General features: G+C 39.6%; 2 protein-coding genes across 3 annotated transcripts in view; one reads left to right on the forward strand and one right to left on the reverse strand.

Moving 5' to 3' along the window:
- Positions 1–9,707: 9,707 nt before the first annotated feature.
- cldn5a (claudin 5a) lies at positions 9,708–11,872 on the reverse strand. The gene has a single exon (XM_036578825.1). The coding sequence runs from the start codon at positions 11,652–11,654 to the stop codon at positions 11,007–11,009; it is 648 nt and encodes a 215-aa protein (XP_036434718.1). The 5' UTR covers positions 11,655–11,872; the 3' UTR covers positions 9,708–11,006.
- Positions 11,873–13,910: 2,038 nt separating this feature from the next.
- The window catches only part of zgc:63587 (uncharacterized protein LOC393431 homolog), a 37,129-nt gene continuing 28,841 nt past the window's right edge, over positions 13,911–22,198 (forward strand). Inside the window, exon 1 of one of the 2 annotated variants that reach the window (XM_036578826.1) lies at positions 13,911–14,048. The gene's annotated coding sequence lies outside the window, so the exon portion shown is untranslated. The remainder of the gene's footprint in view (positions 14,049–22,198) is intronic. The other variant, XM_036578828.1, reaches the window with a different exon arrangement.

Consider the following 22,198-nt stretch of genomic DNA (forward strand, 5'->3'; position numbering starts at 1 on the left):
TCAAGAACCATATAAGAGCTGAACTACTACTAATAATAATTGTTTTAGTGAGGCTGCTTCTTTTTCCGTCTCACTCTCTACTTCGTAGTGTAGCTTTTCTTCAGATTTCAGTCTCACTGGTAACTTGCCTTGCTGTTGTTTTTCTCCCTTTCTTTTCACACAGTCCTTGAGTGGTCTGCTGTCATCTATAGGATTAGCTGGACTGGATGATCAGGGACAATAGAAGTCATCTCTGCGAGGCAGCATCACGCTGGGTTGCCTGTGTGTATAGAGCAGGAACCCTTGACTTGGCCTCATCTGCTCTGTCTAAGTGTAGTGGAAGGAGTGGATTGCGTTCAACTCTTGTGGTTTCGCAAACCGTTAGCCACTTAAGAAATGGCAAGATGTTGTGCTGAAAGAGGAAGTCACTTCTGTACTTCCACAAACGCACTTGAAATGATGAGCTCAGCAATGCTGATTTTTAGCTTCTGATATGTGGTAAACAGCAGTGACTTCTCCCTGCACTGTTTTGTAATAGGCAAGAACTTGCTACATACAGTACATACCATGTACTGCACAGTTCTGGAGAACAACATGCTCATGTATCGCTTGCTCCTTCTCTAGAATCTGACTTGTACAGAGGTGCACAAACACATCATCCTCCCTTAGCGTGTGTAACAAATGAGTCTTGTGTTGCTGTGTGGCCGACGGCCCTTCACACAGTCCTGCTGCTCCAGAACGAGATTTATTGGCCCAGTCGCCCTGTACACACACAAGGGGATTAGATGTTGAACTATGGAGCCTTCTTTTGTGATGATCCATTCCTTTCAAAGTCTATTTACTTTTGTTTGTATCATTAGTGGTGCTGTGGAGCACTCTTAAAAATAAAGGTGCCAAATAGGGGTCCTCTGGAGCAATGCTATAGAAGAATCACTTTTGGTTTCCTTAAAGAGCTGCTCAATGGATGGTTCTTTAAAGAACCATTTCTATAAATGAGATGTGAGAGCGAAGAGCCTTTTAAAAATTAAATGAACTCCCACAGGGTTTTTCTCAGGGCCGTGCGTCCAGGTCAAGAACCATATAAGAGCTGAACTACTACTAATAATAATTGTTTTAGTGAGGCTGCTTCTTTTTCCGTCTCACTCTCTACTTCGTAGTGTAGCTTTTCTTCAGATTTCAGTCTCACTGGTAACTTGCCTTGCTGTTGTTTTTCTCCCTTTCTTTTCACACAGTCCTTGAGTGGTCTGCTGTCATCTATAGGATTAGCTGGACTGGATGATCAGGGACAATAGAAGTCATCTCTGCGAGGCAGCATCACGCTGGGTTGCCTGTGTGTATAGAGCAGGAACCCTTGACTTGGCCTCATCTGCTCTGTCTAAGTGTAGTGGAAGGAGTGGATTGCGTTCAACTCTTGTGGTTTCGCAAACCGTTAGCCACTTAAGAAATGGCAAGATGTTGTGCTGAAAGAGGAAGTCACTTCTGTACTTCCACAAATGCACTTGAAATGATGAGCTCAGCAATGCTGATTTTTAGCTTCTGATATGTGGTAAACAGCAGTGACCTCTCCCTGCACTGTTTTGTAATAGGCAAGAACTTGCTACATACAGTACATACCATGTACTGCACAGTTCTGGAGAACTTCAGCTTATACACCTTTAAGCTAGTCTTTTCCTGTTCTTGAGTACTTTTCTATTTCTGAATTCACTCCATCTCAGTGATTACAAAAAAAATTCTTAAACATGTGAGTTTATCTTCAACAGAAATATAATTAGAAGTATAATTGGAAATGACAATAAAAGAATAAATGTTTCCCCTTAAGAAGGTAATCAAATAAAGTTCCAGGCCAAATTTTCCAAAAGTATCATACTATTAAGATTCATAAGAGAGAGAGTATTTGGGGTAATACTCACTCTATCATGGTAAGTTGCTCTTTGGTTTGGGAAAACTCACCTCCTTTCCATCGCTCCTTTGAAATATTCTTAAAGTCTAAATGCAGATCAGTATTCACCATAAGAGTGGCTGTGACATGTTGTTTGCTAAGCACTGTGTAATTAGTAATAGCGTGGGGGTCCAGGTCAGTTTGTAGGAGTGCAGCCAATTAAAAGTTTGTCCCACTGAGAATGTGAACTCAGCTTCCTGTGGTGTTGTGGTGGGAATGTGTGTAAAATTTTGAGTCCTGGTGTTTTGGCTCTCTGCTTCCCTAATTCAGGAGAATGTTGCCCCATTTGTGGTAATGCGAGTGGTGGTGGTGGTGGACAGGGTGTTTGTAATAGAATAAAGTCATCTTCATGTAAACCCCTTCTCCGCTGCGGGGTACAGACTGCATTGTTTCTCAGTGGGGGGCTTAAGGCCGTGACAAATCTCATACACTTTCAAAAGCCCTTCCAACATTCCATGTTTCACACAGGACATTGTGAATTTCTTCTCTGACATGGCCTGTAGATCTCTCTTATTGCTGTAAGTTAAAAATGCAAGGCTTTTGCTTTTTTTTTGATACATTGGTTCTGAACATTGGACTTGCTCATCTCTTTACCATCTAACATGGCCAGTCACAGTTATGCTTTAAGTGGAAATATGTGCACCTCAGTTCGGGCTTCTTCCTACTTTGGCAAACTGTAGCCATGTCTTTGTTTTTTGGCTATTTTTGGTCTATGTGTTTTTGCTTTTTCAATATTCATTGCTAAACTATTTACTCAGTTCTTGGATCCGAGTGTGAATCTATGAGCAAATACTGATTGGACGAAAAAGCTCCAGACATTTTGAAGTCCATGCAAACAAATAGAATTAGAAATGCTATGGTACTGATCGAGGAGACCACGGTCCAACATTTTGTTCATGACTCAACCAGGCAGCTACTTTGAAAGATCAGGCATCATTTCTATATGAATGATGAGTCCTGAATTAACAGACTGTTCTTTGTTCTTTGAAATACTCACCTTTCATATTTACTTTTGAGAAAAACAATATAGGGAAGCAAAGACTATCCTAAATGGCTATATTTTGAGAGAAAAAACAGCACCATTCATGTGCTGTAGCTATTATGCACGTGTCACCTTCCCTTGAGGAATTCACAAGAGACCGGTAATGAGATTCCCATCTGCTTTGAATAAGAGCCTATGATTGCATGCAGGTTAATTCTTTTTTAAATGAGTTTCACAGTATATGAACACTGAATAATGAAAGACGTTTATATGGTTTAAAAGTCTTTTCAGCGTTCCATGTTCAAAAGCCCTTCCAAAATTCCATGTTACTTACATTTCTTCTTGGATATGGCCTGCAAGATATTACACAATTGCTTCAAGTTGACCCATTGCACGAGACCCCATTGTCCACCAATGTGGAAAGTAATCAAACATTGTCACAATGTGACACCTTCTATGTTCTTTCATGATATACTGTAGTCCTGTACTGACCACACGTTATTCATCTTAGTGTCAACACTAAACCAACCGTACACACTCTCTCTTATTCCCTGCCCCTCCTCATGGACTTCCTTCCTGCTTCCTGTCCTGCTGACCTCTGTGGAGGAAGTCTGATTATTCTTTTGCACTGTGACATACACTATGTTCAAAAGTATCCAGGCATCTAATTAGTGAATTCAGCTCTTTTAAGGTGTTTTGCTGACACAGGAATTCAGTTGCTCATGCATACCTTGAATAATCCCACTAGAAGAGCATTGCTAATGGAATGCTATGCTCACCTAAAATGGCCTAAGATCATCATGTCCAATACCAAACATAAGCTAGAGGAGTAAAAGCCCTCCAGTGTTGGGCTGTGAAGCAGCGAAACTGTTCTCTGGAGTGATGGAACACCATCCAGTACCCTTGGGATGAGTTGGAGTGGTGATCCATAACTGATTTTCCAACAGAAGTACCTGACCTCACTAATGCTCTTGTGGCTGAATGCAATCAAATCATCACAGCAACGTTCCAACATCTGGTGTAAAGCCTTCCCAGAAAAGTAAAGGCTGTTACTGTAGCAAAGAGCAACCAACCCCCTATTAATAACCTTGATGTCAAAGAAAAAACTGGATAAGCAGGTATCTGCAAACTTTTGGACACAATGCATCACACAAGACCATGATCCACTTTATGAAGTTGAAAGTCATGCACACAGCTACGCCATTCTAATGTGTACTGTTGGTGGTAATGGAACCTTTGAAAGAAGCTCCATGAGGTACACTCCATCTACCCAGGGGTTATTAAATTTAATCATTCTGAGATATAAAATACAGCATTGTGCAGACATCAGAGACCACCATTAATTTATTTAATTTTCAGTCAAAATGGCCATTAAATACAAGGTATTCATTTTTCAGGGTCAAGAAAAAAAAAACAGAAAACAGAAAATTACACAGACGTCTCAACGACTAAATATCAAATCATTTTTCAGCATTTAGTGCATCCACCCTTGGCCTTTATTACAGCTTATATTCTTTTTCGAGAGACTTTATTTGAGTTTTTCCAAAGAAATCTGCAGCGATATTTTTGTACGCTTTCAAAGTTCAGTCTTAGAAGTTGGTTGTGTTTTCTCACAATCCAAGTAATCTCAAACACATGATGTTGAGGTCTGGGGTGGTCAATCTGTTGTTCTGAGATGAAAGAAACACCTGTGGATTTTTCCAGATCTATATCTTTTAATATCTTTTAATTTTTTTTTAACTTGCTTATTTTCCTTTGACTTTCCTCTTCTGTCTGCAAGTATCTTATATCTAGTCTCTTCAGAAAAATATCATGAAAATGAATAACTTGTACTTAATGGCTATTTTAACTGGAAATTTTTAAAAAATGAATGGTGGTCTCTGACTTTTGCACAGTACTGTATACTCAAATTCAACTTTATTACAAACACTGACCACTCACTGGCCACTTTATGAGGTCCACCAAGCTCAGGGGTCAGCAACTCTTTAACTGCCCTGTTGCAGCTCCACAGCAGAATTAGATTATTAGGTAAACATAAAATAATCCTCCTTCTCAGTAAAATAAAGCTCTGCTGATCGTTCTAACAGTGTTTTAACAATAAATGGTCCTAAACACTGGAGTTAATGTATAACTGCTAATTCCCCCTTTAACCCTGAAGATTGGCACGCAGACTGTTGATGACCAGAACAACGCAGACAACAGTCTCATTTAGCTAGTAGCTAACAAAAAAGGTATAGAGAAAGATTTAAGACGAACATCGATTATTGGTGACGAATGGGCTTATTTCCATTTATAAGCACTCCAGCTGGTTTCCGGATGCGTTTAAAGTGGAACAAGAAACTGTCAAACACTAAAAAGTTGCAGGGCTGAAGTCAGCTTCTCGTTCGCCACCTTAAATGGTGCAGCAGTTACATTCTGGCGCCTCAGGCACCATTTAAGGTGGAATGGGAACATTGGAACAAGAAGCTGGTGCACGAGAAGCTGATTTTGAGCCTTGTAAAAAAGACATTTTACAATAAAACTATTCTATTTTTGCAGAAATCTTTCCTGTCGGAGATGCAAGAAAAGCAGCTATAGCTGAGCTAAAGCTTAAAGCAGAGCAAAGTAAGTCTGCGTTTTTGTTTATTTTATATTTTTTAGCTTGTACTAGGACATCAGCACATACTGAGACATATGTACAGCCAAGATGGTAAAGTGGACATAAAATGTTGTGTCTCCTGAGGTGGTTTGATTTTTGTTGAAAGGACAAAATGGCTTTTCTTGACATTTGGGTTGCCGACCCCTGACCTAGCTTATAGGTCCACTGTATAGCTGTAGATTTACTTTGTCATGCACACTCTGTCAGCCACCCTCTGCCCTACTGTCAGTTTCTAGTCACAGAGCTGTTGTTAATCACTTATTTGGATGGTGGACCTATTTTAACACAGCAGTGAGCCTGAAGCAGTAGTGATATGGTTGTGTGTGGCACTGTGTATCATACACAGTGCTCACTGCTGGATCCACCTCCCAGAAATATCCAGCCAGGAGTGGTTTGTGGTCAGCATCTGACCATTGATGAAAGCTAAAGAATAGCTATTCACAAAATGCAAATGGACTAAAGTCTCTAACTGTACACCAGAGGTTCACAGCAGTGCTAGTAAAAGTATTAATGAAGTGTCCAGTGAGTGTAAACAACTTTGAGCTTTATTTACATGATTCTGTAAGTAAAATAACTTCTAAAAGCAGATTCATTGAAAGGAGGAACATGATGGTTTCCAGCTAATCCGTCTCATGGTCCAGAAAGTAAAGTTGCAAACTTAGCATGTTTGTAGAGTGTGAACAAGGGTGAGAGGTCATTTGGGGGGTCCTATTGCCGTGGCAATCATCTGGGTGACGAGATTACAAATGGTCAACCGTGGGAAGAGGGAAATGACCTCTGACCTCTGGAAGGCAGGGGCCACCTCAAGCGTCATGAGAAAGTGTAGTGCCACAGTGCAAACTGAGAAGTACAATTGAGTGTGAGTGTGAGTTTGTGACGCAATAGCCACCTCATCTACAAACGTTTCTGTAGGTTGGCCACAGATTACATAAAGAATATCCAAGAGCACAGCTTTTAGTCAGATTAACCATGAAATTATAGAGATATGAAAAGTGTGAGTGAATATTTTTAAAAAAATTGAATCCAAATACAAATCCATACAAACAAACTTACTTAAATATGTGACATTTATGGCCTACTCGATGCTTCAGTGTTCACTAGAGTAATATCAATGTAAACATGGTCGTTTCTGAACATTTGGGGGCCTCTGGCCACTTCAGTTAATTTGTTTTGTATGCAAGAATGAAAAACAATTAGTATCTCTTTCATTTTGATCTGGAAAAATGTAATACATTCTATGGCTAACATAATGTGTGTTTAAGTGGCACATGTATTCAGCCAATATCATGAAAAATGACACGAATCATGTTTATAAAAAATACACAGGGGTCCAAAACAGATCATATTGGAAATCTGGGATTTTTTTGTTTGAACTGGAAATAGAAAGCTTTAGAATTCTGAAAACAAAATACAACAAAGATAAAATAAAGAAGAACTCAAAGATTTTGCACCATTTCCAGCTCACTACTCAAATGCAAAAGCAAATTTGTGGCATCGCACATGTTGAGGCAAAATGGTCATTTTTTTAGTCTATTTCTTCATGTTCAGATGAGGTGAATTTGATTGACTCATCTCTTTTTTCTATTTTATTTATTTATTTATTTTTTGCAAACTTAGGGAGTCTATGCCAGCTTAGTGCATACTGTCATCAAAACAAAAGTGGGCATACTATTTACTAAAATTCTGACATTCATGTTTTCAAAGATTTTAAAGATTCTACTTTTCACTCCAATTGTTATGCTGATAATATACATAATGAAAGAAATATTAAATTAGAAAAGAATGCAAAATAGATACATTTTTACTAGTGGTCTAAGACTTTTGGAGTCCACTGTATATTAAATCATTCTCATTGGGCCCCTAAGTGACTGCGTATATTTGACTGAATATTTCAAGAAATTAAATATTCAAAAATGTTCACAAGTGTAGTAAAAATGTAATGCGTGGCCACGTATTCAGCTTTTAATGGGGATCAAATCGGTTCAAAATGACAAGAAAACCTAAGTGTTATAATGTTGTAGGGACATTCGGCTGGTTTCCATTAAGAGTATTTACAAATAAATGCAGAATTTTTTTTTTTTACACCAAAAGTCTACTTAGCTTAAGGTACGGTTTAACATTATTTAACTAAAGTAATATAAATAATATACAAGTCGCTAAAGATACCCCACAAAGACAGGAATACGTGTTTCAAGTGAGAATGTGTAAAAGATAAAAAGATAACTGTACACTCTGCACACTGTAGTTTGGCCTGACCCCAACTCTCTCCATCTCTCTCTCTCTCTCGCCATCCCACCCCCACACCCCCACCACCCCGTCTTGGAATGTGTGTCGACAGGGCCCTCATTGTCCTCGTCCATATGACCACATTATGGGGTTCTGTCACCAGGCAACTACAGGTTCTTTGTGGTTGCCATGACGAAGATTCTTTAATGACGTCGTGGCTGCCCCTGTGTGCCTCTGTTCACCGTGGAATGAGGGTCCTTTAAAAAAAATCGACCCCTCCCCCCGTACCCTGTTCCATATCCCTGCCCAACACACTCACATACACACACACGCACACACACACTTACTCTGCCTCGTAACCTCCTCTACTTCAACAGGGCGACTGGAACTAACAATTCCACAATGGAGGCTAAAAGAGCTCGTCTAGGCCTGGGAGACTCAGATATGCTCTATTGTGCCAGAGACTATAGTGGAGAAGCGGGGGATGCCAACACTGTCAGTGCACCCATAAAACACACCGCGTGTTTGGACTGAGAGGGAGATCTCTACTTTTACTGTATATTTGCTTCACTTTCCACATTTAAAGGAATACTCCAGTGTTTTTTTTAACATAATCTCTATGTGTCTGAAGCATGTGGTCGATTACCACAGACGATAAGTTTAGCTATTGTTGTGTACTACAGTGACAGTTCTAAATACAGGGAAATTATTAGGTATGCAGTGATATGGGATGTTGATGGATTAGTGCTACTTGGATTAGTATTATAAAGAACTTTGACATTTATTTGAAAAGGGTTAAAAAGGGGAACATGAATAAAATGTAGGTATTATAGTGTACTAGCCCAGCATCACTAAACACATTTTTTTCTTTCAGAGTACAAAAAATACATCATCAAATATGGGTTTGAAATATTTATCAACTCTAAATATCTGTCCGATGCTGATAAATTTTTAAGTACATCTGCCGGTGCAGATAATATTCTTCTATCATTATAAAATTATTGTCCATACTAATCAATGCTACGATTGCAGTAGACAAAGACTGGGTTGAAAAAGCTGGAGCACTCCTTTAATCAGAACTTCTGTCTTTATATTCATGTTTGGAGTAACGGAAGAGAACAGGTCAGCAAAAAGTCTTTGGAGACAAAACAAGAGTGGCCTAATTGGATGATATGCTTTAAGGCCTATTGAGAAGCAGTGACTTTAATGCATTCATCTTAAAACTGCATTTTGTTGAATTCAATGCTGAAACGTGTCTCATATTTAGGCACGTGTGCAAGGTGAAGGAGTTCACCGTCTCCAAGCTGTTTTGGTGTGACTGACGTGCTTTAAGCAGGCATATGACCAACTAAGAGCCTTAAACAATGGAGCTTTGGATATGTCCAAAAGTGCGACGAACAAAGCGCACTGCAATTTAAAAGACACACTGCTTTTGCTCTCAAAAAGCACAGAACCATTCCTGAATGCAAGCTAATTTTAATCCAACAAGGCATTTTCCTATGCTTTTCTTTTAGGCAGCTAATACAAGTAAGTATTATTTTAGAAAATCTTACTGTGGCTGTAATTGGCTGCCTACCGGAGTGTAACCCCACTCTGGGGCTAGGTGAAAGCATTCAGGGAGTCTAATTAAGACTCGTGATGGTCAAGCAATCACGCGAGGACAATCCGTTGGTGGGAAGGAGTGTGTGTGTGTGGGTGTGTGTTTTGGGGAGAGGGGGGGTGGTGGGGTGTTGGGAGTAGTGAAAGACGTTTCCAGAACCCAAACACTTCACAAGCAGGCGAGGTAGAACAGCAGCTGCTTTTGCAACCAGGCTACTCAAAATCTCTTTCCAAGAAAAACAGCTTATCCGCAAAGGACATTAAAGATGTTTAAAGATTGTTGTGGTAGCTCTTGCTTTTTGGGGCGATTATTTTTTTTTTCCCCGGACAAATAAATCGTCACATTTAGTATCATAATAAATGTTTATTCAAAACAATATTCAAAACACTTAACACAGAAGACCATTCTGAAAGATATAAAAATAACCGTTTCAGTCAAACTAGATGTAGACTACCGCAGACAGCTTTTGGCACAGGTGGTCTTATTAAAGGTTCAGACAAAATGATCATCATTACAAGGCACCAACAACAGGTGTCCAGCAATGTTAATTCCACGCTGGCCCTGCTTGGTCTGGACTGTCCTTTAGAGCACTTGCGGCTTTGCTGAGCACCTCAGTATGCAGGGTTTTGTTCAACTAGTCAGGAGTTGCTGTCTTATCCAGCGGTGTCCACAGCGGTGGTTCGTGTTGGGGGTGGAAGTCTGTTCGCCCTAACCCTGAACACAGTCCATTTTCAACAGACCCTCTGCCTTCACTGCCCCACCGTCCACCACAAATAAGTAGATAGAAATAATAAGACATTCTGAAAATGGTAAAGAAATCTGATAAAAGTAGCTGAAGCTTAAATCTACATATATGATTTTGGCCTACTGAGTGCAACACAGCAAAATCCCGTTGTTGAATGAACACCTTAAGTGTTGATGAGCCTACTCCTGGACTACATTTTCCTTTGAGTGGAGAATCTCCATTCAGTATCCTGCGTAGTCCAGGACTAGGCTTAATCCTTGTCCGGGAAACCAGCCCATAGTATCGAATCAACAGTATTAAGCACAGCCTACATCTTTGTTCAGTTAACACAGAACTGAATTAACATTTACAGCGTTGAATTACAAACGATGAACATACAGTACTGAAGTCACCTACACAGTTGTTTTTCTCTGCAGGTAACTACTCCAGTGTTCATTTGTGTCCACCTTTACTTAGATGAACACTAAAGGCAAGTTTCAAGACTACAGTTAAACCTAGTCTTGGTCTAAAATTGCCGTTTCAATGGTGAATCACCACTGGAAAATCTTTTTGTAGTCTAGGTTTAAGGTTAATCTGGGTCTGGCCCTATAGTTAATGATCCAAAGAGAAGGTTTTCATTCACCACTGGCGATTTTGCTGTGAAGGTACCTAAAATGAACGCTGCTTTTCTCTCTTTTCAGTCCTTCCAAAACTGAAGTCGTAGACCAAAACAAATTTTTTAAAAAAGAGTCCGAGCGTAAAAAACGTCCATATGAGAGTCCGTATGAGCCTCTCTCAGTAGTAGCAAAGTCCGTGACGCTTCATTAAAAAAAACACAAACAAGTCATTTACATTTAATTTTTACTTAAGAAACAAATGCACAGGTGCCAAAGAATATAAAAGGACTCGTCGCGGCCCCTAGACGTAATTCCTCTTGTCGTAGTCCCCGTTGGCCGTGGATCTTTTAGTGGGCGCGTAGTTGACGGAGAAGCCCGCGGAGGACTTGCACGGACACGAGCAGCAAAGGATGAAGCCGCCGAGCAGCAGCAGCGCTGTGGCCGCCCAGCCGATGTAGATAGCGGCGCCGATCTCGCGCTTCTTGGCGGTGGGCACCTGCGGGTTGTAAAAGTCCGAGATGATGCTGTTGGCAATCCAGCAGAGGGGCACGAGCACGAGCGCGCCGCTTGCGATGTACAGCGCGCCGCCGGTGCCCACCACGTACGCCTTGAGGCGCTCATCGCGGATGCAGTTGGTGCACTGCGCGCCCGCCACCACCACTGTGAGGCCGAGCACGCCGAACACGGACGAGACGACGGTGAGCGCGCGCGCCGCCTGCAGGTCGGGCGCGAGGGCCAGCACCGAGTCGTGCACCTTGCACTGCATCTGGCCCGTGCTCTGCACGGCGCACGACATCCACAGGCCGTCCCAGATGGTCTGCGCCACCACGATATTGGCCTCGATGAACGCCGTGACCTTCCAGGTGGGCAGACCGCAGGCCACCATCTCCAGCAGCGTGCCCACCACGCACAGCGTCAGGCCGAGGATCTCCAGACCGGCCGAGACCATCTTTCCTAATGCTTAGATATCTGTGAGGGAGGAAAAAACTCCGCTTCTCCAGAGGAATGAATCCGCTCTCGCTCTGTTTCCGAGAAGAAACGGTCGTTTTCTGACTGAAAGTGAAGCGAAATAAAAGCAGTGTGTCGCTCAGGTGGAGTTCATCACCGCTCCGCGCGTCCTGCTAACTAACGGACTTTCCTCTCACTGCTCTGGAGGAGCAACAGGAGGAGAATAATAGCAGAGGAGCGAGGGGTCGCCGAGAGGAGGAGGAAGAGGAGGAGGAGGGGCGCTTCGAACCAAAGCAAAACTTTCAGCCAATCAGCACGGCGCGCATCCTGCTGCTGACCAATGAGAAGCGAGGGAAGCTGAGCGGTTAAACAATGAGGGAGGTGGGTGGCCGGGAGAGAGAGAGAGAGATTACCTCAGCTAGCAGCATACTGTAGCCTACTGTACAATAAAAAGTGAATATAACTGTACAATATGTACAAAACTGTCATTTCTTTACACACACACACACACACACACACATATATATATATATATATATATATATATATATATATATATATATAAAAGTTGTATGCCTATATTTAGCTTTACTAAGCTGATTTAAATCACATTTTTTCAGATGTAATAAAGAGATATTTTGAATTGGTTTAGTTTAGTGCAGATCGTGCATACACACATATTTATATATGCTGAACATAAATTGATATAGTATACTGCTATGGTTACTAGGCCTCTAGAAGGCCAGTTAAATAATTCACTTTTGAAAATTAGTCTTAAATTTTGTCAGTTGATTTCAATTATATATATGGAGCTATCAAGTTGCCACTTTTATTGACTACTTTTAGATCATATTGTGACTTCTAATTTTATATTTATTCTCTTATTCACTTGATTACAAATGTATAGAATAAAAAATGCAAATATCCAATAACTGCATTGCTGTTGACGATACATAAAACAATACTCAAAAATTAAACAGAGATTAGGTGAGATTTGAGTGGAATGACCAGTCAATAAATGTGAGGGCTAGCACCTTATGCAATAGTGCTCTCCAGAATTATTGTCAGGTTTTAGTAAAGATGAGTTGTGGAAAAATGATCTATTGTTTATGAGCTTAATCTTACACTGAAAATCATAAAATGCACACAATTAAATAACGACTGCTTGCATTTTAGGACCATACAGTCATATGCAAAAATTTGCACACCCCTGATCAAATTACATGTTTTGCACACATTCTCTATAGACAACACACTTAAATATGCAATTTGTCTGCAAATTCAAATTTTATTCAAAAAACAAACAAACAACAACTAAACAACAAATTATAAAATGTGTATTGCACAGGCACATTTTATTTTTTTCCCTCCAACATGTTAAATTTAGCAGATAAACAGAAATTGTGCATTAAAATGTGCAGAAATGTTTTCTCTGTACAGGATGTGTTAACTTATTTTCACTTAGAAAATCAACAAAACATGTAATTTAACCAGGGCATCTAAACTTTTGCACACGACTGTATGTGAGAAAATAATGTACTGTGGAAAAATCTCAGGCATTTAAACAAACTGTTGACAAACATCTGAGCAATAAGTGTGTTTTTGCTAGTAAAAACACATTATAGCATTATAATTAATTCAAACAAAGAATAATGCAATAAAAAGTAACAAAGAATAATGCAATAAAAACTAACAATCATGTTAGTTAAAAGAACAAAGCGTTGGTTCTTTTAATGTAAAGTCAATTTTAATGGAGGTTTGATTGAGACAAACAGGATGACTGGATGATTACAACAAATAATACTGGGCTTTCTCGAGTGTTTTAGAACCGGTTAGGAGAACACTTTGACTCACATAAAATCAATACTTTTGCATTAATGTTACATTTATTACAATATTAGTGTTTCGTTTCAGAGAAAATAAGCGGGAACTGTCCATATATCGCTTTTTTATATATCTTAGACTTTTGCAGTACTGTATGGAAGAAGTCAAACTTTTCAGTAAAGATTAAATATTCAAAGGGAAAAATCGTGTGTCACTATTATTGACACTCGTATATTTATACTCGTATTTATAGCTACTTTCTGAACATGTTCGGTCTCGCCTGTTGACGCCCACAGAACAGCCTGCACGGACCGTTCACTGACACTGTGGTCCTTCTCCGCCATCTTGGCTCTAAACCGCCTTTTAACTCCGTCTGCTCAGCGCCTGTTTAAGAGCCAAAAAGGCGGTTGTTGCTCTTCACTCCGGCGCTACACGTTCAAACAGGCATTGTGGGGACAAGGGCGGAATTGCGGCGGTTTCCGGATCCCCTGGACTGGCCTGGAAGAAACTGAGAGCAGGAAGGAGAGGAGAAAAGTACATTATTTGTATTCTTTCATACGTTTACTCCGAGGTAAGCACTTTTACAGTGAAAGTTAATCGACGTTGTTGTCGTTTGTCAGAGCAGAGAGCCGCGTCCACTCAAACTAGCCCAAACAACCAACTGTTGCATTAGGAAGCTAACAGCACTTAGAAGTTACTTACGACTAACAGTCTGAACATGTGGAAAATGTGCTGTAAGCTAGAGTTATATTCTCAAAATTATCTTAAATTCACAAGTTGAGATATTTTTATTTTCCCCTCAGCATTTTTGCCGAGCTTGAGAAGCCCCAGTTCTTCAGCAGCAGTCCCCATTAAAACAGGGTGTGGGCGCTTAAAGGGGAACTCCACCGATTTTTCAGAAATTCCGCACAATTAAATGGTTGAGATGTAGAAAGTCATTCAGAGTGGTTTAACGTGAAATGCTCCGTTCTAGAGAAACTTGCAAAGTCAGAATTGTTCACAGTGGTGGTGATAGGAACAGACGTCTGAAAAATTTAATGTATGTGAAGGCTCCCTCACCATACATAACTCAGAAGACGTGTAGATTCCCTGGTGGTTTTGGATAGAAATTTTTTTTGCTATATTTGTGGTGTAGACATTGTGACCCCTGATTCCTATGACCACTGTAAAGAAATCAGAGTCTGTAATGTTCTCTACAATGAACCACTTCATATCAAACCACTCTAAATGACTGTTTACGTCTCAGGGACTGAATTATTCTGAAATTCGGAAAAATGGTGGAATTCCCCTTTAAGGCTGTTGGAAGAAGTAGGCCAGTGCGAACATAAACTTCTTCCCTAAATTCTTTACACTATTTTTTTTTTTTTTTGTATAACCCGATTAATTGTCTCATTAATTTTATATACTGCCATAGGACATAGAAAGATAAAATTTTACAAGAGCTGTCAGAGTGCTGCCCGCCCTGAAAACTTAAAGAGAGGGTGGGAGGGAGGTTTTGGAATTTCTTGCCATGTCTGATGTAATTCAAGGTAGTTTTAAAGTATTATTAATGGCCTCGGTGCCGGGATAGCATATTCTTGCAGTAAATACCACCAAGAATATTTATATAACGTGTTTAAATCATAACTGCATCTTATGAGTCTTTCACCGTTCACATATAGATTTGTTAACCCGGCATAGTTTCAGTTTGATTGTCATGCTGTGTGATGGTACTCAAACCTTTTAAAAATTTTTATTTTTTTGATTTCAGGTACAGACTGACCATAGGCCTAGCAAAAGCAATATTGCATTATCTACACTGAAAAACATATTTCAGAATCTATGAAGATATGGCCTTTCGTCCTCACATGCAGTTTGTTTAATGTGTGCAGCCTAAAAACAAAATAAAAACAAATCCCCTCAGTTATGGCCCCAGTTTCCGAGTAGCACAGCATTATGATCATTTACTGTGATCTTTATGTTTCGACACTTTTGAGAAACCACATTCTACACAGTAGGTCAGCATGTGTAAGAGGAAGTTTATTCATCATAACACAAATACTCTCTTTCTCCCTTCAAAGCCCAGAAGTCATCCTGGGCTTTTAGCTCTGTGTGTACTATAAGTGTGTTATTTCCCCCTTTCTTTGAAAGTGATTCCGTCCTTTGTCTAAAAGACCTTTTATGTGTATTATTGTACCATGTAAATGATAGAGACCACCCTTAATTTATTTCATTTCCAGTCAAAACGGCCATTAAATGCAAATGATTCATTTTTCAGAAGATGTTTTGTGGAGATTGCATATAAGCCAATCAACTTGCATACAGAAGGGGGCAGGAAAGGGAACATAAGTGGGGGGGAAAAAAGGACTTTTCAAACCTGAAATTTAGAAAGTGATTGAAGGATTTAGAGAAACTGGGACTCCTAACAACCATACAAGACCTGGTAGAGCACCAAAACTGTTACCACAAGATAGACAGTACTTAAAGCTTTCATCTTTGAGAGAAAATCAAGCTTCACTTTTGCTTCAGATCTGAAAAATCTACAGATGTTTTTGTCCATCCTTCCACTGTGAGAAGACCTGAGAACTCAGCGCTATGAGCTGTAGCTGTTAAGAAGCCGTTGCTGAGAAAAGGAGACAGACAAAAAATAGAAAATGTACAATCAAATAAAGAAGCTGCTGGTGTTCTCAGAACAATGAACTGACCACCCCAGAGTCCAGACCTCAACATCATTGAAGTGTTTGGGATTATGTGGATTGAACTTCTAAGACTGAACTTTGGAGGTGTGGAAAAATATTCCTGCAGATTTCTTTAAAAAGAATAGACACTGTAATAAAGGCAAAAGGTGGACACACTAAATACAGAAAATTTAAAATATATATTTAGGTGTTGAAGTGTCTGTGGAATGTTCTTTTTAATATATGTTTTCGTTTTTTCACTTATGCTAAAAAATGAGTATATATGAGTAATTTGTACTTAATGGTCATTTTGATTGGAAATGAAATAATGCGCAGTACTGTATGTGGATACCTAATCTGTAGTTATAGTGGAGCAGTTTCTAAAAGGTGAATATGTAGCAAGATAAATATGATGGCCTCATTCCTAGTATCTAGAATTATACAACAATAAGCGTGAAGCAAACAGTTTAGTCCACATTTCTTGTACTCCAGATATCCAGATATTCTTTCTTGTTGTAAGATGCGGAGTGTCATGCTGTCAGAGCAGATGGCTGAGCAATGGAGTCTCTTGCCTTCCTTGAAGAGTGTGAAAGCTAGAAATGCTTGATCCATTTCTGCTGAATTTCATGTGATCACATGCTACTCAGGATCACAGGTACCCAACCCTGATCATGAAGTGCCCCTGTTCTGCATATTTTGGTGTTTCCCTGCTTTAATACACCCAATATAACTCAGCAATGGCTTGTTAATGAGCTGATGAGTTGGATCAGGTGTGTTGGGAGCAGAGAAACACTAAAATGTGCAGAACAGGGGACTCCAGGACTAGGGTTGGAAATCACCACTTTGGATGTTCAGAACATGTTGCAAGTAGGACTGTCAGGATTACTCGATTTAAAAAGCAAAAAGAAAAGAAAGATTACCTTCTCAGTGAATTGCGAATTCATTGTTTGTTGTTGTTAAATCAGTGTTTATAGTTTGACGCTGTGTTTACTCATTGATGATTGTCAAAATAATCTGTAGATAGATTGATTACTTGTATAATTAATAGTGACAGCCCTAGTTGCAGAGTTGATTAATTTAGCCTGGCTGCCAGACTTTTGTAATTGCATTTTGCTTTTCTTATAACAGTCTTGGCATTCTGCCTTGTTGTCACAAATTTTCTGATTATGAAGTAGATTAGCTGCATTTACAGGGGAACCCAGTATAAGCGCTTTATAGTACTTTTCAGCTGGGATTCATCCCATGTGCCATGAGCAGGCTTTCCTGAGGATGCGGCTGTCAGTATTTTCACAGTAATAGAAGATGGGATGGTTCTTTCCTTTACTCTACAAAGCACCAGGCAGTCGCTCACCTGTATGAGTCGAAGAAGTCTGTTTTAGATGTTCTCTGAGTGTTAGGAGGTGGTTGACAATGCAGCGCAAAACTTATTGAAAGTAGGAAAATTATTGTGACATGTATCAGAGTAGGCTTAGACTAGATTTTACCCTTGACATCTGTGGTAACGTCTGTACTGTATGGGCAAAATTGCTGTTTGTGTGTGTGTGTGCCTGTGTTGGACTGTGTTGTGGACCTGAGGCAGCTCTTACAGTAAGCTCCTCTGGCGTATGACCATGTGTCACCATTCCAACCATTCTCAAGCATTGGCTGTTTTCCTAATTTCAGTGGACACATAAACCGTTACTATAGGGACAGGCTAAGATTATGACCTGCAGTGACTGAGAAACAACTTTAGTCTTCCAAATTAGAAGCAGTGCCAGGTAAACTCAGTGGAATTAGTGAGATTAGACAGAAATGATAACCGTTTGGAGAGCCAAGTCCTTAAAAAAAAGGACCCGGTTAGCCAAGGTTCCACCTACCCTTGGTCTGTTACGTCATGCTGTCTGTTTGAATGGACCGGTTCTAACCTGTTTGAGCAGGAGCAAAGCAAATAGCCAACAGTCTGATGTCCAGGGTCCAGGGAACTCTTACTTAGTTTGTGAAGTAGTTAAAGCGTGTGTGAAGTCTGGGTTTGCCCATTGTCCTGACTAATGCAGGTGGAACCAGCCCCCACCTCAAACTTTGGGCCTCCAGGGGTGTTAATTCCAGTAATAATCTTGACTGTATGTGTGGCACCTCAGTCACATGCCTCTGTGGCTTATTCGCTGGAAATCTCCATCAGGAATTTGGTTAAGAGCCTCAGAACCGTTTTTGCCTTTTCTGTTAAAATTGCAAATCTCTTAAGTCGGTCACCACTGGTGGTCAGCTGTTATTGGGAGTGGAAAGTGTGTGTGGAGCAAGTGTCTCCAACTTGATACACATCAATGCACCTTTTAATTAAAAAATAATGTAAATGAACAAATAGATTTATTTTGAATACTGAGATTTAATTAAGGGTTCAGTTCAAAGCTGTTTCTACACCTAATTTGTTTTCAGTAGATACAAGCGTGCTGTTACTTTTACATTTTCCTCCATTAGTGCCAGAAACAGCCTAGTTTTATTTTAACTTTCACTATCATCCAAATCTATCCCTCAAATATAATATTGATAAAGCATACAGTTCTGCTCATTATATGGCATGAAAGTAGAGGTGTCTGTATGTATCACAATCAGAATAATATAAATAAACTTTATTGGATCTGTATATCCATATGATTGATTGGCTTAATTATGCAGCAATTGAGAGAAAATCCCATTAAACACAGTACAGTAGCAGTTCACGGTCATTATTCATCCAACCTACAGATGTAGTATTTAATTTTTATAGACCATTCAGAACTGAGATATTGTTACGGAAACAGCAGAGCACAAATTAAGAGCACAATTTTTAGTTTCACCTTGATATATAATTGAATTGAATTTTAAAATAACTAGAAAACAGTAACATTTCTGGACCTGACCTGCATTTGCATAGTTGTTAAACTCAATGAACTGAATTATTTCACAGCAAATATCCCTACATTTCATTCTCAGAGTTCACCAGGACTGTCTTTCTAGGTTTCTTCCAGGGGCGATGAGATTTGCTTTCTGAACTTTTTTTAATTGCTCATGAGTTTTCATGTCTGGTTAATGAAGCTTTTGTGTAAAACTGTGTACTTTAACTCGAAACCTCCTGTGAAGCTGCTTTGTGTAATTATGGAGGCGATAATGGAGTCACTTCATTAATCTGCTGCAACGTTATTGTTTTCACCACTGGAAGCCAGCAATAACAGGACCTCCCTTTGTGCGTGTGTGTGTGCGCGTGTGTGTGTGTACACGTGCTTGGACTGTGTTGCTGACTTGGGACCCTTACAAAAGTAAATTCCACTGTATTGCTGAATTGGTGTATGACTATGTGTCAGACCATACGGCCCACTCCTAAGTGTTTCTCTAAACCCTTGCAGGACATGTAAACTCTTACCAGAAAGGGAGTTAAAGGAAAGGAGGCAAAAGTGAAAGTTCTTATCATATATCATTAGAGCTGTTTATTTTTATTTAAGCAGCTGCCAGTACTGCCCTCTTCTGAACTAAAATCACTCTCATTTAATGAGCTGTGAAGCTGGATACAAGGCATAGTGAACTGACCCAGGATTCCACTGGAAGATGTAAGGCTAAACGATATGGACAAAATAGATTTGGGGAAAATAACTGCGATTTTTCTGACTGTTATTGTGACTGCGATTTAAATAGCACATTTTCCAAACATTGAGGTCCATGCCTGTTTTCTTGCCAAGATGACCAGCATCTTTTTTGGGTTGATTCTTGAATGCTGAACTACTGTGTCGGATGCCCGCTTATTTGTCTTTGGGCCAGGTACACATTATGAGGGTGCTGGTTGGTTCTTATTGGTCAAACTCAGCAAAAGGCAGTTCACAAGCTCTATGATGTTAGGGTACATTTCCTTATTTAAAACTTAGGCTATAATTCAAGTAGCTGATTTCGCAGTTTGACAATGTCAAATTTAAAATTTCCACATAACTATTAATTAATAATTCTATAATACATATCTTGTCATTGTGTTGCTCTTAAATTGTAACAATGCCTTGCAGTGTACTAAAGCACATTGGTGAACTTGTTGGATCATGTGAAAGTCTTGATTTATCTGAACATGCAGAAACTCATCTGGAACATCTGAGGATGGTGTGGTTTCTCACTGTTTTGCTTACTGCAGTCTTCTGCATTACTGTTGCAAATACTAATATAATGGTATAATCACAAATAATGTTATGCACTCCTAGTTTAAAGCTAGAATGTTCCTGCTTCTGTGATGAATGGAGAGGTATTATTGAACAGACTTGTCCCTGATAAATATGTCTGGTATATTGCACCTGTTTCATCTGTTTAAACCAGAGCTATATTAAAATGACCAGTTTGAAATGGCACAAATCAAATATGAGTGACTTTCCTATGTGGTCTAAGATCAGATGCGTATCTGATTTAAGGCCTTGCAGTCTTATAGTATGATCAAACCAGTATGCATGACTCTCCTCTCTCAAACCCCTGACTGTAAATGCATGTATCACCATCATCGCCTTGTATTTACAGCATTGCAGCAGCAGAAAACTTTAAACGCTGCAGAATTATTAAAACATCTGTTTTTTTCACCTTCTTCTTTAATGATGAACTGAGAGCTGGTCAGAGCTAAAGGTCTTGCCAATGAAGGCTTGTGCTGCTCGTTCACTCGTTGTTTTGGTTGTTCATTGATGTTGTACATGGATCATTTATGTGACAGCTTACACACATAAATGCAAATCATCAAGGGTGAAGGGTCAGGTCTGAGCAAAAAACGTATTAATTAGGTAATAGAGTAGCCGAGGTATCGTTTTATTTATTTATTGTTTTACAGGGCCCTTATTATGGAAAGCTTAATTTTCCTCCCTTTAATATGACATTCTTTTTACAAAATATCTACTCTCTTGTCTTATTCTGTTTATTTTTATTTTCTCTTTCTCTTAAGTTAATAGTCTGTATACATGTCTGGTTACTTTAGTAAGTTACATGTCATACATGTCTGCACTCACCAATACAGAGTCCTTGTATGTGTAACATGATTTGTGAAATGAAGTGATTCTGATGTAAGCACACCGTTTTCATACCCAGTTTTGAATTCATTGTTTCTGTGGCTTAAAAAAACAGTGGGCCTCATTCATCAATTCACCAATTTCTTCTTACACAGTTTTCACGAAGATTCTGACATTGACCAATATTTTCTTATTTGGGATTTGTTCTTAGGTAAGGAGAGAATCTGCACACACTCAAGAGCACAAAGGTGCAAACAATTCTGGGGTTTAAGAACACATCATGAATCTGGTGAAGACTTTTTCTTAGGACCTTTCTTAAGAACTAAGTAAAGAATAAACTTAGGAAGATATTGGTGAATGAGGCTCAGTTTGGTTGTAGTGCCTATTCTGTGCATATTCAGTGCACAGAAGTTTAGCTCACATGTTCACATTGACCTGTTGAGCCCAAACTGCTTTTTGAATGAGACAGAATAGAAGGCAGCCAATCAGAGGTCATTTAAATACACCAGTCCTGAGGGCAAAGTAACAGGAACAAGAGAGGGATAAAGAGAGGTTGGGAAAATGGTCATGTAAAAATGAATTATGACTTTTGTTGGTATAGAAAATCACACAAATGCCACTGTGAACCTCAAGGAGAAATATAAATATGAAAGAGAAAATATAGGCTATGGTTCCGTTTAAATGATCAAAAGCTTTATAAAGTCTTTCACAGTATAGACTTTGAGTGTTTTGGGCTGAAACCAAAGCTTAGGCTACCAGGCCCTCAGTCCAGCTTTGTAGTGTAAGCCATTGTTCTGATTAGCCTCCAGTTCACACAGCTGCAGCATTCACCCCTTTGTTAAGACATCGTGGTGGGTGTGTAGCAGCAGAGGTGAATAAGGCTTACTGACTGACCTCTCTGCCTTAATACATTTATAGGGAGGGATGTGTGAAGATGAAAGATAAACAGAATTGTTCTCTCCCTCTGTTCATGCACTCACATACTCCACCTTTACTCTCCGACTCTGCTGTTGCATGGCCTGCTGTACATCATCCGGCAGACCACCGCTTTAGACCATCAATCACATGTGTTTGGGTGCTTGTACATG

This window comes from Colossoma macropomum, unplaced genomic scaffold (assembly GCF_904425465.1).
Source record: "Colossoma macropomum unplaced genomic scaffold, Colossoma_macropomum, whole genome shotgun sequence".
Lineage (NCBI taxonomy): Eukaryota > Metazoa > Chordata > Actinopteri > Characiformes > Serrasalmidae > Colossoma > Colossoma macropomum.

What these genes read in the sequence shown, in the direction of transcription:
- cldn5a (XM_036578825.1), bottom strand. Translation starts at nt 11,654, where the DNA reads ATGGTCTCGGCCGGTCTGGAGATCCTCGGCCTGACGCTGTGCGTGGTG.